This window comes from Lissotriton vulgaris, chromosome 2_2 (assembly GCF_964263255.1).
Source record: "Lissotriton vulgaris chromosome 2_2, aLisVul1.2, whole genome shotgun sequence".
In the NCBI taxonomy this organism is placed as follows: domain Eukaryota; kingdom Metazoa; phylum Chordata; class Amphibia; order Caudata; family Salamandridae; genus Lissotriton; species Lissotriton vulgaris.
In genome coordinates, this window is record NC_141688.1 from 304,668,047 (window position 1) to 304,683,775 (window position 15,729).

Consider the following 15,729-nt stretch of genomic DNA (forward strand, 5'->3'; position numbering starts at 1 on the left):
TGTGTGTAACATGCAACTTAGAAAAATGCTTTTAAAAGCCTTTTTCTAAGTTTTCGCTATTTACCACGAGGTTTGACCTCGCGGTAAATAGCGGCCCAAAATTGCGTAATCGCAATTTTTAAATGTTTCAAGAATAGCATTTAAGGAATCTCTAATAGAGATTCCTTAAATGGTATTGCTCGCAAATTTGCGAGTTCTGAAATAGCGAATTTTGCACTTGGGATGATGAATCCCAAATGCAAAAATTGCACTCGCAAAGGACCAGATTTTCAGAATCTGGCCCTTTGCGAGCGCAATTACCTTTCATGAATCAGGCTGAAAGTACTTTAGCTCAAACAAGAAGTCTGGCTGTTTTCCTATTTGGAAATACAAGTCCGAGCCCTATGAGGACGTCACATGAATACTGTTGAGATACGTGGAAAGACCAGTCTTTTTGAAGAGGAATCCTCATTTACAGCTTGTCATGCTTCATCATATGCAGCCTCTCCCCACCCTGGTAGGACAGTACCACCATGGCGGACTGGGCCTCCTGGTGGATGCGAAGGCAGGAGGGAGCTCTTAGATACAAATCTACTTGGGATATGGCGGAGCCCAGACAAATTATAAATATTTTGTATCACTGTGTATCACCTTTAATAGTGAAGACCTCCTTATATCTAAAAACAAGAAGGAGATGGTACTTGAGAACAATGGTTCAAACCATCTTCCTAAGCCAACATGTTTCTGCCCTAATGTGTTAGCTTATATAGGGCTAAGGGTGCCTAATACAATAGCCTAATCGCGGGATACAAATTTGTTTAAAACCAAAAATACCCAGATGAATCCTACCTCGACAGAGATATATTTCACCTATTAGGGTAAAAAATGATATAAACAGAATAGTTAAAATACATTGGGGTTCTCCAAGCCAGCATGCAGGGACAGCATTGTCTCAGTGTGGGCACACAAGTGACACTGGACTGCCACCTCGATCCATGTGGCATGCACCCAGGTGGCTACCTTAGAGGTTGCCCACCTGTTTGCCCCAGCCTTTCCTGTGCTCTGGCTGGCAGCCCGCAGCTACTGTCACCAAGACTGGAATCTGCCACGAGATGTGAACTCTCCTGGGAGTCATAACATTGACCTGGACGAGATGGAGGTCGTACCTCCCTGCTTGCCAGGATTGCTAGCGAAGTGGCACAGCAAGGTTTAGAGAAATATAGAAAACTTCCCCACGGGACCCACTAGACCTCCCGTGGAGTGATAATTCAGCTATACTCACCACCTGATCCTTTACTTAACACCAGTCAGCCTTGGCGTACTTGGAATATATCTATAGGATCACAACTGGACTCATCTCATTCAGTGATGACACCGTCTCTACAGGTCACATGATTTTGACCCACAACTGGTAGCTGTTCTTTTTGATCCTCATATCCTTGTCCAATATTGATGACAGCACTGAATTATATATCATATTTTTTGCCCTGACGAAGTTCCTTAAAGGCAAATGGAACAAAACGCGTTGGCTGTGCCTATGTCTAATGAATACCACTAAATAAAGAAGAAGATATTTAACATATTACTGCCTTTTTTGACTCTAATTGTGTGCACCTTCCATTTTCTGTTTGCATAAATAAATAAATATACAGAGGGATGTCCGAGACTATTCAGTGGAATGAACCAGTCCAACATGCAATCATTGGGTGCTGTACACAATGTACTTTCAATAATCTGACAATCCCAATAAAATAGTCAGCGTTCCAGGATCAACATGGCGTCTGGCATTTCACCTCTGAGCAGCATGCATGTGTTCTCTATGGGGGTAATGTCAAAGGTCGACATTTGCATCAGTCATGTGCAAAAATTGCACTATGCAACACCCCACAGGTCACCTTTTGAATAACAGAATCGCGCCCACTCACCGCAGCACCACCAAACACTGGACTTCAGCACAGTACTCTGTATCAGCAAACATTCTTGCCTTAGGAGGGCCATATAAACGTACAAAATGATCTTTAATGCCAGCCGTTGAACAGAATAGCTGTTCAACATGGCAAAGGCCTTCTGTGGACAAGGAGAAACTCGGTTCCATCTCTTCATTACCTTTGATCCAACAAATGCTGCAGCTGTACATAATGGGGATATTGCAAGTCACAGGGTAGTTTCAGTGTAAAATGTTGAGAGTCAGAAGTAACTTGGAAGATCCTTTTAACTTATAATGGAGGACATGTTATTCCATAAAACACAGCCACACCACCAACATTGTCCCAACCCTCTTCTCTTTTTTTCACAACACTTTTTGAAAGCCTCACTCCTTCTTATAGAAGATATACTATAATTGCAAATACTTTGAATGAATGGGAAACCTACCATATAACAAGCATTGGCATAGCCAATAGGTCTCGCCTTTGGGACCTTATAAGTGTTTAGTTATCCAGCACAATATCCTTGGTGCAACAACATCAAGTTGCATGGCTAAACACTTATAAGGTCCCAAAGGCGAGGCCTATTGGCTATGCCAATGCTTGTTACCTGTAGCTGCAATATTTCGGGTTTGTGAAAGTATTGCAAAGTGAAGCCTAACCAGCATCACTACATAATTCTACACCCTCCTACACAATGTATGACCCTTGTATGGTGTATATTGTGAAATGAGTTAATGTTAATGTTAATGTTAATAGAATTTGTACAGCGCACGAATGCTCTCAGGTGTCTTGGCGCGAGTTCAGGGTGTAGGTGGATGTTTATGGTGGGGTACGATGTAAAGTCTTTGTGCTGAAAGCAGTCCGAGTTGCTCACAGTGCCAACTAGTGGGTCATAGACTGCATCCACATCTAATCCTTGCCCTATCTACAGAGCACATAGTATGATGGTCCTCAGGCCTTCACGTAACTATTTATTTCATTATTGTATGAGTGCGGTTATTGGCTGCTGCCTCGTAGTTTGTGGTTAGGGAGGGGGTTGGTCTGGGAGAGGGGAGGGCTCGTGCCTGCACACAGTCAAAGCAGGGAGAGCAGCCAACTGAGCTCAGGAGGCAGCATTCACATTTGAGAGCACTGTGCAGCCAGAGACATTGATGAGGTGATATCTCATCTGGGAAAGATGCACTCAAGGCACAACCCAGCTCAAAAATCAGTCACCCGCTAGGTGTGGTTTTTCCCAGTACAAATTGGAAATTGTCACTATTTGTGTGAGAAATAGTCTAATCTGGCAACACTGAGAAGCCGTTATGTAGTGCACGAGCACCTGACCATGCTTCAAACATGGAACGCGGTTCAAGCAGTCTGGGAATTGTAGTTACCAGGCCCCATGAGCCCGAGTGACAATGCCAGATGTCACGGATGGAGCTAACTCCCAGTATGGGAGATCATGGTTCTACAAAGAGCAACAATCCACTCTTCATGTCCTCAGGGCTACTGATACCCGTCTGAAATTCGATACATACCAGACACCCTTTAAAGAGAGGCTCAGATAGATGGTGGCTTCTAAATAGGAGCAGGGACAATACAATACAAACAAGCACCCCTACCAGTAGTGGTTAGAGACAGTAACAGAAACAAAGTAGGAGACGTGCCCCTATCGTAGATAAGGGGCTATGGTGAGCCCCAATTACAAATACTTAAACAAAGTCACAAACACCTGCTGGTCTGGTCCCCCTAGTATAGTAGGCTCATAGCACTGGGGATTATTAATATTATTATTATTATGTTTGAGCTTGTAAAGCGCACTGTTACCCGGAGGTTTCCTGGCACTGTGTAACGCTGGGGAACCCGTCCTGGCTTTCCCTGTGGGATGGTCCCTGCTGGGAGTCCCCAAGGTGAAGCCAAGCATCCCTGGCGTTGGAGGGGCCGTTGTGGAGATTAGGCAAGCTGACTCCCAGAGTTGCCGAGACCCCTGATTAGAGTAGGCACCGAAACGAGAATTATCGAGTCCGCTGACCAAAGTCCACGACCCTGCCGCGTCGGGAATTGAACCCTGGTCCCGGCCGACTTCTGCTCCCGGGTCTGCCGCCTCTAACCAGTGAGCCACACCAATCCACGGGGATTAAAACAGAAGAATGTCATTTTTATGAAAAAAGCCATTCTGTCCTCAATTACTAGCTTCTTATTTTTTAGTAACTATCAGTTAAACATTATTGATAAGTTGAAACATTAACATATACCGTTTAGCCAAAGTCTACATTACATGATGAATCACCGTCACATGAAAGGTCTAACTATTAAATGACAAGTACGTCCACCACCATCAAGCCATTGATCATGACAATATGGCGAGAATGTGTAACAATAGGCTATGGTAAGCATAAGCCCAAGAGTGGACACACTCATACCACTGATGCCATCATTATGCTAGTAGTATAATTCTGCCTGAAGCAGTTTGGAAGTGGAACAGTGCCGGGGGCCGCCAAATCCCTGCCGGGGGCCGCCACGCAAATATGTATCCATCCTTAGTGGGTTATTATATTATGGATATATATTGGCGTTGTGGCCCCTGGGGTTTGATGGCCCTGTGCAGGTGCACAGCTTGCACATGTCAAAGGCCACCCCTGGAGACAGTTGTTCACTTGAGCATTTATTGAAGGTGTAAACCTGAGGATAATTCCAACACTTTCCTTCAATACCTCCTCCTCCTTAGCTGCTTTTGGAAGAGATCCTAGTTTATCTGTCTGTAAAAAAAGATCATAATTTGTTATTCGGTGCAGGTCAGTATTTTAGTTTTTGAAGTATTTAACTTGGGGTGAATCCATGTCATACATTGATCTAATGACATGAAGAAGGTACTGACTTGATTTCCCTTCTATCTAGTGTTTTCTAATTTCAGAATGTTCTGTGTCATCTGTGTACGTATGCCAGATGCATTCCAAACTTCTGATATAATCTGGTAGTGGTTTCATGTATGATGAAATGTAGAGGTGTTATGATAGACGATGATATGATAGTAGACCCTTGTGAACTCCTGTTTTTATGCAGTAAGTATTTTAAAAAGTGATGGTGTCAATAGCAACTGAGTCTAGAACTTAATGTCATAGTGAACTCTGTCAAAATCTTCTGAAAGGTCCACGCGTACCAAGAAAGCGGCACGATTTTTCGGCAACTCTGATTTTCATAGCATCCCAAATTGCGAATTAGGGTGATTCAGTTCAGGCCAGAATCCTGTTTGCGCATTTTGGAGTTCTTTTTCTTCAATGGATTTCGAGATCTGGCTGTATACCACTCGCTACAAGATTGCAAATGAAAGGTCCATTGGAGATTGGCCTCCAGCTGTTCTGATCTTGTGGGTCCAAGTTGTTCTTATGTAATTGGCGTATGTATGCCTTCTGCAATATGTCTGGGAAAATTCTTGAGTTTAAGGAGTTATTGATAATATTTCTGACTGGGATAGCTGCTAATATTGATAAATGAATATTTCTGAATATTTGTGTAGGGCAGGGATCTGAAGGCACGCAGGTCTTCATATTTCTGAGTTTATAATTTTTGGAACGGATGATATGAATAAAGAATTGGGAGTGGGCGGAATTCGTGGAGTTTCATTCAGTGGAAGTACATTACAATTCAACAGAAATCCAGGAAGAGGTAGAGTGAGAATCTCAATTAAACTTTAATCTGCAGTGATTAGTAAACATAGAGAGACTGCTCCCTCTTCCAGCCCTGCAACGCACCACTGTAGTGCAGTACATACTCCTTTGCTGCCCTTACATATTTACTTAAGGGCACCAAGGGCTATCCACTCCATTGCATACCACTCAGTGCCCTTACATATTTATTTAAGGGCACCGAGGGGGATCCACTCCATTGCATACCACTCACTGCCCTTACATATTTATTTAAGGGCACCGAGGGGGATCCACTCCATTGCATACCACTCAGTGCCCTTACATATTTATTTATGGGCACCGAGGGGGATCCACTCCATTGCATACCACTCAGTGCCTTTGCATACCTATGTAAGGGCACCGAGGGGGATCCACTCCATTGCATACCACTCAGTGCCCTTACATATTTACTTAAGGGCACCGAGGGGGATCCACTCAAGTGCATACCACTCAGTGCCTTTGCATACCTATGTAAGGGCACCGAGGGGGATCCACTTCATTGCATACCACTCAGTGTCTTTGCATACCTATGTAAGGGCACCAAGGGGTATCCACTCCATTGCATACCACTAAGTGCCCTTACATATTTATTTAAGGGCACCGAGGGGGATCCACTTCAGTGCATACCACTCAGTGCCCTTACATACCTATGTAAGGGTACGGAGGGGGATCCACTCCATTGCATACCACTCAGTGCCTTTGCATACCTATGTAAGGGCACCGAGGGGGATCCACTTCATTGCATACCACTCAGTGTCTTTGCATACCTATGTAAGGGCACCAAGGGGTATCCACTCCATTGCATACCACTAAGTGCCCTTACATATTTATTTAAGGGCACCGAGGGGGATCCACTTCAGTGCATACCACTCAGTGCCCTTACATACCTATGTAAGGGTACGGAGGGGGATCCACTCCATTGCATACCACTCAGTGCCTTTGCATACCTATGTAAGGGCACCGAGGGGGATCCACTTCATTGCATACCACTCAGTGTCTTTGCATACCTATGTAAGGGCACCAAGGGGTATCCACTCCATTGCATACCACTAAGTGCCCTTACATATTTATTTAAGGGCACCGAGGGGGATCCACTTCAGTGCATACCACTCAGTGCCCTTACATACCTATGTAAGGGTACGGAGGGGGATCCACTCAAGTGCATACTACTCAGTGCCCTTACATACCTATGTAAGGGCACGGAGGGGGATCCACTCAAGTGCATACTACTCAGTGCCCTTACATACCTATGCAAGGGCACAGAGGGGGATCCACTCAAGTGCATACTACTCAGTGCCCTTACATACCTATCTATGTAAGTGTACGGAGGGGGATCCACTCAAGTGCATACTACTCAGTGCCCTTACATACCTATGTAAGGGCACGGAGGGGGATCCACTCAAGTGCATACTACTCAGTGCCCTTACATACCTATGTAAGGACACGGAGGGGGATCCACTCAAGTGCATACTACTCAGTGCCCTTACATACCTATCTATGTAAGGGCACGGAGGGGGATCCACTCAAGTGCATACTACTCAGTGCCCTTACATACCTATGTAAGGACACGGAGGGGGATCCACTCAAGTGCATACTAGTCAGTGCCCTTACATACCTATCTATGTAAGGGCACGGAGGGGGATCCACTCAAGTGCATACTACTCAGTGCCCTTACATACCTATGTAAGGACACGGAGGGGGATCCACTCAAGTGCATACTACTCAGTGCCCTTACATACCTATCTATGTAAGGGCACCGAGGGGGATCCACTCCATTGCATACTACTCAGTGCCCTTACATACCTATGTAAGGGCACGGAGGGGGATCCACTCAAGTGCATACTACTCAGTGCCTTTACATACCTATGTAAGGGCACGGAGGGGGATCCACTCAAGTGCATACTACTCAGTGCCCTTACATACCTATCTATGTAAGGGTACGGAGGGGGATCCACTCAAGTGCATACTACTCAGTGCCCTTACATACCTATGTAAGGACACGGAGGGGGATCCACTCAAGTGCATACTACTCAGTGCCCTTACATACCTATCTATGTAAGGGCACGGAGGGGGATCCACTCAAGTGCATACTACTCAGTGCCCTTACATACCTATGTAAGGGCACGGAGGGGGATCCACTCAAGTGCATACTACTCAGTGCCCTTACATACCTATGTAAGGGCACGGAGGGGGATCCACTCAAGTGCATACTACTCAGTGCCCTTACATACCTATCTATGTAAGGGTACGGAGGGGGATCCACTCAAGTGCATACTACTCAGTGCCCTTACATACCTATGTAAGGACACGGAGGGGGATCCACTCAAGTGCATACTACTCAGTGCCCTTACATACCTATCTATGTAAGGGCACGGAGGGGGATCCACTCAAGTGCATACTACTCAGTGCCCTTACATACCTATGTAAGGACACGGAGGGGGATCCACTCAAGTGCATACTACTCAGTGCCCTTACATACCTATCTATGTAAGGGCACCGAGGGAGATCTACTCCATTGCATACTACTCAGTGCCCTTACATACCTATGTAAGGGCACGGAGGGGGATCCACTCAAGTGCATACTACTCAGTGCCCTTACATACCTATGTAAGGGCACGGAGGGGGATCCACTCAAGTGCATACTACTCAGTGCCCTTACATACCTATCTATGTAAGGGTACGGAGGGGGATCCACTCAAGTGCATACTACTCAGTGCCCTTACATACCTATGTAAGGACACGGAGGGGGATCCACTCAAGTGCATACTACTCAGTGCCCTTACATACCTATGTAAGGGCACGGAGGGGGATCCACTCAAGTGCATACTACTCAGTGCCCTTACATACCTATGTAAGGGCACGGAGGGGGATCCACTCAAGTGCATACTACTCAGTGCCCTTACATACCTATCTATGTAAGGGCACGGAGGGGGATCCACTCAAGTGCATACTACTCAGTGCCCTTACATACCTATCTATGTAAGGGCACCGAGGAGGATCCACTCCATTGCATACTACTCAGTGCCCTTACATACTTATGAAATATGCACTGCAATGAAGTGGTTCTTTACAGGGCTGGAAGAGGGAGCAGTCCCTCTATGTTTAAAAATAACTGCAGATTAAAAGTTAGAGGGACTTCTCCCTCTTCCAGTCCGGTTTAAAACCATCACAGTGCTGATTTAATTCTGCCTGAGGAACGGCGGAATGAATGAACAATTGTGCATGAGATAAGTTACATGGAATTAAAAAATGACTCCAATCTGATGGCGAAATTAAAAATTATACCCACCCGTATAATATGTTTCTGCTTATGTGCTAGGGGAGCCGTTGTGCCTCTTAATTGTAAAATAAGAATTCAATGTGTCTGCATTGATTAATTAATGTGTTGATGGTTTATTACAGATCTCTTGTCAAAGTGAGTTGGAGATTAGATAGCATTCTAGGTTGTGAAAATCTGATAGAAGTTTATAAAGTTCCTTAGCTGGGCATTTAGCATTGAGTATTTGCCTGAGTAGTGGATTTTTTTTTCACTTCTACTTTTTGGAATTCTTTTTACGGATTAGTATTTCAAAGGCTGTGGTCATCTGTTAATTGAATATTTCGCCTGAGTTTATTGTCTCCAATTCAGTGCTTGTGGTTAGGTGAGATGCCTTCTGTATGTTTAATTTGTGCGGCGCGGTGAGATTCAGTTGATATCGCATGAGAGATCTTAAGTGAGAAGTTGACGGGGTGTGGTAAAGATGGCAGCCGGGATGGTCACTCATATTTGAGCTTCAGCGATGCGCCCCAGCACATGGCATCCGCCACAGCTTGTGAGCTTCCCGCTGGTATCTGGAAGCGCCCCAGGGGGTTCCTACACGATTCAAAATACAGCTGTGGACCCGGAAGACAGATATGCCTTTTTGGAGGGGCAGCTGAATGGTCTCACACTTACACTGATGGTGCTGTATGCACCTAACGTGAACTAAGCCAGATTTATAGACAGATTACTCCTCTCACTTTTCTCAAACGCAGATTCCCCCGTATCCCTATCTGGATCCTCCTCTATGTCACTGAGGTGACTGCACATGGAGGGGGTCGATTTCTGGCATGAGAAAATTCCAATAACTCAGTGGTACATGATTTACACAGATGCACTGACCTTTTATACTGTAGCCCCGTAATGTTGAGCTGGTCAGCTGAATATCTAGCTCGTACACCACAATCCCCTTAGGACATCCCTTCTTTGGGTAGTGCCCGTGCAGCCATACCCACATGACACTCGGGGATGCCTCCTTCAGGGCTAATATGGTTAAAGCAGTGAATCAGTACTTTCTTGAAACGAGTCAGACTACCTAATGGAATTGAACAGATATAAGGTCTTACTGGGAGGCCTCTGTACTATGTCCATCTATGGCACTAGATTGGTGCTTTACCGAGTACTAACAACATTAGAAACTTATTTCTACGTTTTCAAATGTTCCACTGTATGCAACACCAGAACCCTGCCCAGGTTGATACAAAAGAGGCTGTAACACTATAAAAAAACCTTTGCAAATTTATGCCAACTAGATTACAGAGAATACTTAGCTCGCCATCATTCAAAGTGTGACAAAGTAGGATGACTGCTAGTCTGGCTTCTGTTATCCGGGAATCCCAAGATCCCCAATTGCTGCAATCAGGAGTCACCAGGGAAGAATAATACCCAATCAGGCAAATATTAATGAGACATTCATTGAGTATTACACCAGACTGTAGGATTCCAATATTGAGCAGATGACTCTGTGAGAAGTTGGCCTGCTATATGCTGTCCACTAATTAGAGTGGGCATCTTGAACAGGTCCAAACGACCATTATGATGTATGAGGTCAAAGATAACCTTTTGAAAGCTATCCTAGTGGTAGCTGTGGAGAGCAGCCTTCAGGTTAATCTTGAAGGAATGTAAAGCAGCTTGTTTTACCAGAATATCACCTTTGGTATTAATCAAATGAAATATTTGAATATACCCAATCCTTTTTGCATTAATTATGATGAATTTAAACCAAGCAAAGGGATTTTTGTAGGAGAATTTGCCTGCTAAAAATACCTGCAGTATAATTTAGAGAAAGGCGTAAATGGGCAAATTAACTCATACCTTCTACAATCATTGACAAAGGCAGTTGACTTGCTTGCAACAGACAGGCACACCTAGTGTGTTTGCTAATTCTGTTTACTGTGGCATTGTGAAAAGTTTTTACAAACCCAAGATGGCTGCTGGTGCCTCAACATGCATGTACACACATGGGTGACCATCTTAGGATGCTTTTTCTTTGAATTGTTTAGAACAACATTCCAAGATAGCCACACATCTTATCCACATTCACTGGTGGACATCTTGGATTTCTTTTTCATATCATATGAAAAACAAATGCTAAGATACCCGCCTGTGTGTGTGCATGTCTTTTGGTGCACCAGCAATTCTTTTGGAACTTATGAGTAAAAATAATAAAGGCGGCTTCCGGTGCATACACAAGCATACACACACAGGATGCTTTTTCATAAACAAAAATAATTTTAAGACGGCTACTGGGGAGTGCGCATACATGCCGATGCATGTCAATTGCTTCTTCTTTTTTCATCAAGGCTGCCAGAGGTAAAAGAGAATTCTTCATGTAGCTACTGTATTGCACAAAGCAGGTAAAAACCCTCTAGACAGACAGCAGAATCAAAGATAGACATTAGTAGCAGAGCCTGGCACTTACAACCCCCAAAGTGGTTTAAATTAGAACTGAATCCAGCTAGAACAGCATTCCAGTATTTGAGGCTATGAATTCCCGATAGAGTATCAGAGGCCTAAGAGCAGGTAAAACAGGAAACAATTAGCAAAAGACCCCAGGTGAGAGAAATCCACCATTGGGATGTATAGCACAGATGATATCAGCTCTTTATATATGGGAAACAAAGAAAGTGAGAAGAGAAGCAGGAAATGACATTCAGTAAGTTATGGGCCATGATGGTTTGGGAAAAGCACTTGCAATACTGGTGTTAAAACCGTGAAGGAATTGGCAAAAAACATGTCAATTCCTGTTCCTTAAGAATAGGGAAAGGGCAATCCATGTATCTGAAGAAATTCAGAAATGAAATTAGAAGAAAGATGGGCGGTAAGAGGCACATTGCAGAGCACAGTGAGAGTTACAGCTGGAGAGCTCAGTACCAAATAGCTGCTGGAAGGTGTATCATTTATAATAGTAGCAAGACCAGCCGCATGTGAAGTATTCGAAGAAAGCGAAACGTCCTGTGTCCCTGCAGATAATAGCGTTTTACTTTCAAGATTATTATCTGCACAGAGCCAGGACTTTTCGCTATTTTCGAATACTTCACACTCGTCTTTTTTTGCTACTATTATAAATAATACGTCTTCCAGCACCTACAGACAAGCGGGTTTTTGGTACCGAGTCTTCTAGTTCTCAATACCGTAAAACACTATATTGTGAGGTACTACACTATTGTCTTTACAGACTGAATACTGCCACTGTCGTAGAATTCAAGCCTAGATGGCCTACTTGTCGGCTGCCTGTTTGCAATGGATTTTACTCAATAAATGTGAATAACTGTGAAAAGAATAAATTCAAATCAACACAAATCTGTAATTGAAAAACATCTCTTTATCGGTCATACTATATGTTGATTGGACTTCTCTGAGTGCTTTGGGAATTCTGTTTATCTATCCCTATCCTTTCACGGTGTTACTTATACCATGCCCATCGGTCATACTACGTGTTGATTGGACTTCTCTGAGTGCTTTGGGATTTCTCTGTCTATCTATCCCTATCCTTTCAAGGTGTTACTTATACCATGCCCATCGGTCATACTACGTGTTGATTGGACTTCTCTGAGTGCTTTGGGATTTCTCTGTCTATCTATCCCTATCCTTTCAAGGTGTTACTTATACCATGCCCATCGGTCATACTACGTGTTGATTGGACTTCTGTAAGTGCTTTGGGATTTCTCTGTCTATCTATCCCTATCCTTTCAAGGTGTTACTTATACCATGCCCATCAGTCATACTAAGTCCAATCAACACGTAGTATGACCGATGGGCATGGTATAAGTAACACCTTGAAAGGATAGGAATAGATAGACAGTGTGGCTACGTGTTGATTGGACTTCTCTAAGTGCTTTGGGATTTCTCTGTTTATCTATCCCTATCCTTTCACGGTGTTACTTATACCATGCCCATCGGTCATACTACGTGTTGATTGGACTTCTGTAAGTGCTTTGGGATTTCTCTGTCTATCTATCCCTATCCTTTCAAGGTGTTACTTATACCATGCCCATCAGTCATACTAAGTCCAATCAACACGTAGTATGACCGATGGGCATGGTATAAGTAACACCTTGAAAGGATAGGAATAGATAGACAGTGTGGCTACGTGTTGATTGGACTTCTCTAAGTGCTTTGGGATTTCGCTGTTTATCTATCCCTATCCTTTCACGGTGTTACTTATACCATGCCCATCGGTCATACTACGTGGTGATTGGACTTCTCGGAGTGCTTTGGGATTTCTCTGTTTATCTATCCCTATCCTTTCACGGTGTTACTTATACCATGCCCATCGGTCATACTACGTGATGATTGGACTTCTCTGAGTGCTTTGGGAATTCTGTTTATCTATCCCTATCCTTTCACGGTGTTACTTATACCATGCCCATCGGTCATACTACGTGTTGATTGGACTTCTCTGAGTGCTTTGGGATTTCTCTGTCTATCTATCCCTATCCTTTCAAGGTGTTACTTATACCATGCCCATCGGTCAGACTACGTGGTGATTGGACTTCTCTGAGTGCTTTGGGATTTCTCTGTCTATCTATCCCTATCCTTTCAAGGTGTTACTTATACCATGCCCATCGGTCATACTACGTGTTGATTGGACTTCTCTGAGTGCTTTGGGATTTCTCTGTCTATCTATCCCTATCCTTTCAAGGTGTTACTTATACCATGCCCATCGGTCATACTACGTGTTGATTGGACTTCTGTAAGTGCTTTGGGATTTCTCTGTCTATCTATCCCTATCCTTTCAAGGTGTTACTTATACCATGCCCATCAGTCATACTAAGTCCAATCAACACGTAGTATGACCGATGGGCATGGTATAAGTAACACCTTGAAAGGATAGGAATAGATAGACAGTGTGGCTACGTGTTGATTGGACTTCTCTAAGTGCTTTGGGATTTCTCTGTTTATCTATCCCTATCCTTTCACGGTGTTACTTATACCATGCCCATCGGTCATACTACGTGTTGATTGGACTTCTGTAAGTGCTTTGGGATTTCTCTGTCTATCTATCCCTATCCTTTCAAGGTGTTACTTATACCATGCCCATCAGTCATACTAAGTCCAATCAACACGTAGTATGACCGATGGGCATGGTATAAGTAACACCTTGAAAGGATAGGAATAGATAGACAGTGTGGCTACGTGTTGATTGGACTTCTGTAAGTGCTTTGGGATTTCTCTGTTTATCTATCCCTATCCTTTCAAGGTGTTACTTATACCATGCCCATCTGTATATCTTTGGGGAGTATTTCCGTATGGGAATAACTTGCCAAAATCTCTGTTTATGCGCTTATTCCCACAATTTTACCCAGTGTTTCACCAGGAGAACTTTGCTGCTAAATGCCAAGATCTCAGGGGGAAAGATAACAAGTGAAATCCTGATCGGGCCAGTAAATCTTGCTACCGGCCTCATCAGGCGGTCGGGAGTACTCGTAATGAGGACCTCATGGAAAGAATTCCAATGGAAAAATATTTTTATCCGCTATTGTTATGTGTAGATGCTGTGTGACTATATTAAAATGTCGTAGAATCTTGCTTTATCACACATTAATCCTTAATCTGGTTTGATGGGTTAATGAGGGTTATGCCTCTGCTGTTCTGAGATAAAAATCATAAATTGTTGAATTATTTATTAAAGTAGTGGGGCGCAAATTACTAAAAATATAATGCTACATGCAGCATTGATATACATTTTCATTATGTTGTTGAACTGAATGTGTTTAGAAAAACAACTAAAAACATTTTTTGCAGGACATATTGCCTAATAAGCTCATTTGCATGCATTTTTTCTAGTCAGTACGTTGCAAAGATGTCCAATAGGGCAAACTTTATGAGTTGTAAGTTTGGGGCCTTTTCACAAGTGTGCGCAAGAATTAAAAAAGGTCACACATGTAAAGAACATGCCTACGTCCTCACCCATACCGCAACACAAAATGGCCAAAATTGTACAGTTTCGGAGAGAAACATATTAATATACATTTGCGATTTAATGTGCGGTCATCAGAAAGCTCTGCACAATATGGCACTGACATCTTAAAAGTCCTGCATGGAAAACTTAGCAAATCAGTCTTCTGTGGTTGATAAGGATTTTTATTCAACTGGGTAACATTAGCGTATTTTATTATTAGAAAATTGCTACATAGAAAAAAGTAATGTTCAGAAAAGCTATTAATTTATGTTTACATAGTGCCGGATTCGAAAAGGATGTGCCAGGATCTAGAGTTTTGTTTGTGTCTGGGAAATCAGCTGATGGGTCCTGCCCTTCCTTCACCGTCTTCTTATGATTCCTTGTTATTTCTCCACAGATCAAAAGTCGGGGGCCGATGTGTTCAGCATCATAGCCAAGTGCAATGAAGGTAATCATGAGGGAATGAGTCGTGAGTGTCAGAAAGGGTCATCATGAAGCAGACCTTTTGCGAGGCACCAGCCTCTGCTCTAGGGAGCTTACAGGTAGATTCATCAAGCCGAAATTGGCTCGCAAAGGGAGAGATTCTGAGAATCTGGCCCTTTGCGAGTGCTATTTTTGTATTTGGGATTCATCATTCCAAATGCAAAAATCGCAATTCTAGAAATCGCAAAATTGCGATTCATTGTATTTAGGGAATCTCAATTTGAGATTCCTTAAATGCAATTCATGAACCATTTAAAAATTGCAAATTCGCAATTTGGGGCCGCTATTTAACGCGAAGTCTAACTACGTGGTAAATAGCAAAAACGTAGAAAAATGCACTTTAGTGCATTTTTAGGTCTTGCCTGTCAATGCGCATGCGCATTGAGTGGAACGAGACTATAGCGGCTTAAACAGAGTTTAACCAGACTGGCGATTTGATGAAGTGCATGTGCGCTTTTAGCTTAATGC

General features: G+C 43.4%; 1 protein-coding gene across 1 annotated transcript in view; it reads left to right on the plus strand.

Moving 5' to 3' along the window:
• The window catches only part of LOC147729357 (astacin-like metalloendopeptidase), a 531,217-nt gene that overhangs the window by 44,359 nt on the left and 471,129 nt on the right, over nt 1–15,729 (plus strand). The window contains exon 3 of the mRNA XM_086959628.1: nt 15,176–15,226. Coding sequence (XP_086815754.1) covers nt 15,176–15,226 — 51 coding nt within the window. The remainder of the gene's footprint in view (nt 1–15,175; nt 15,227–15,729) is intronic.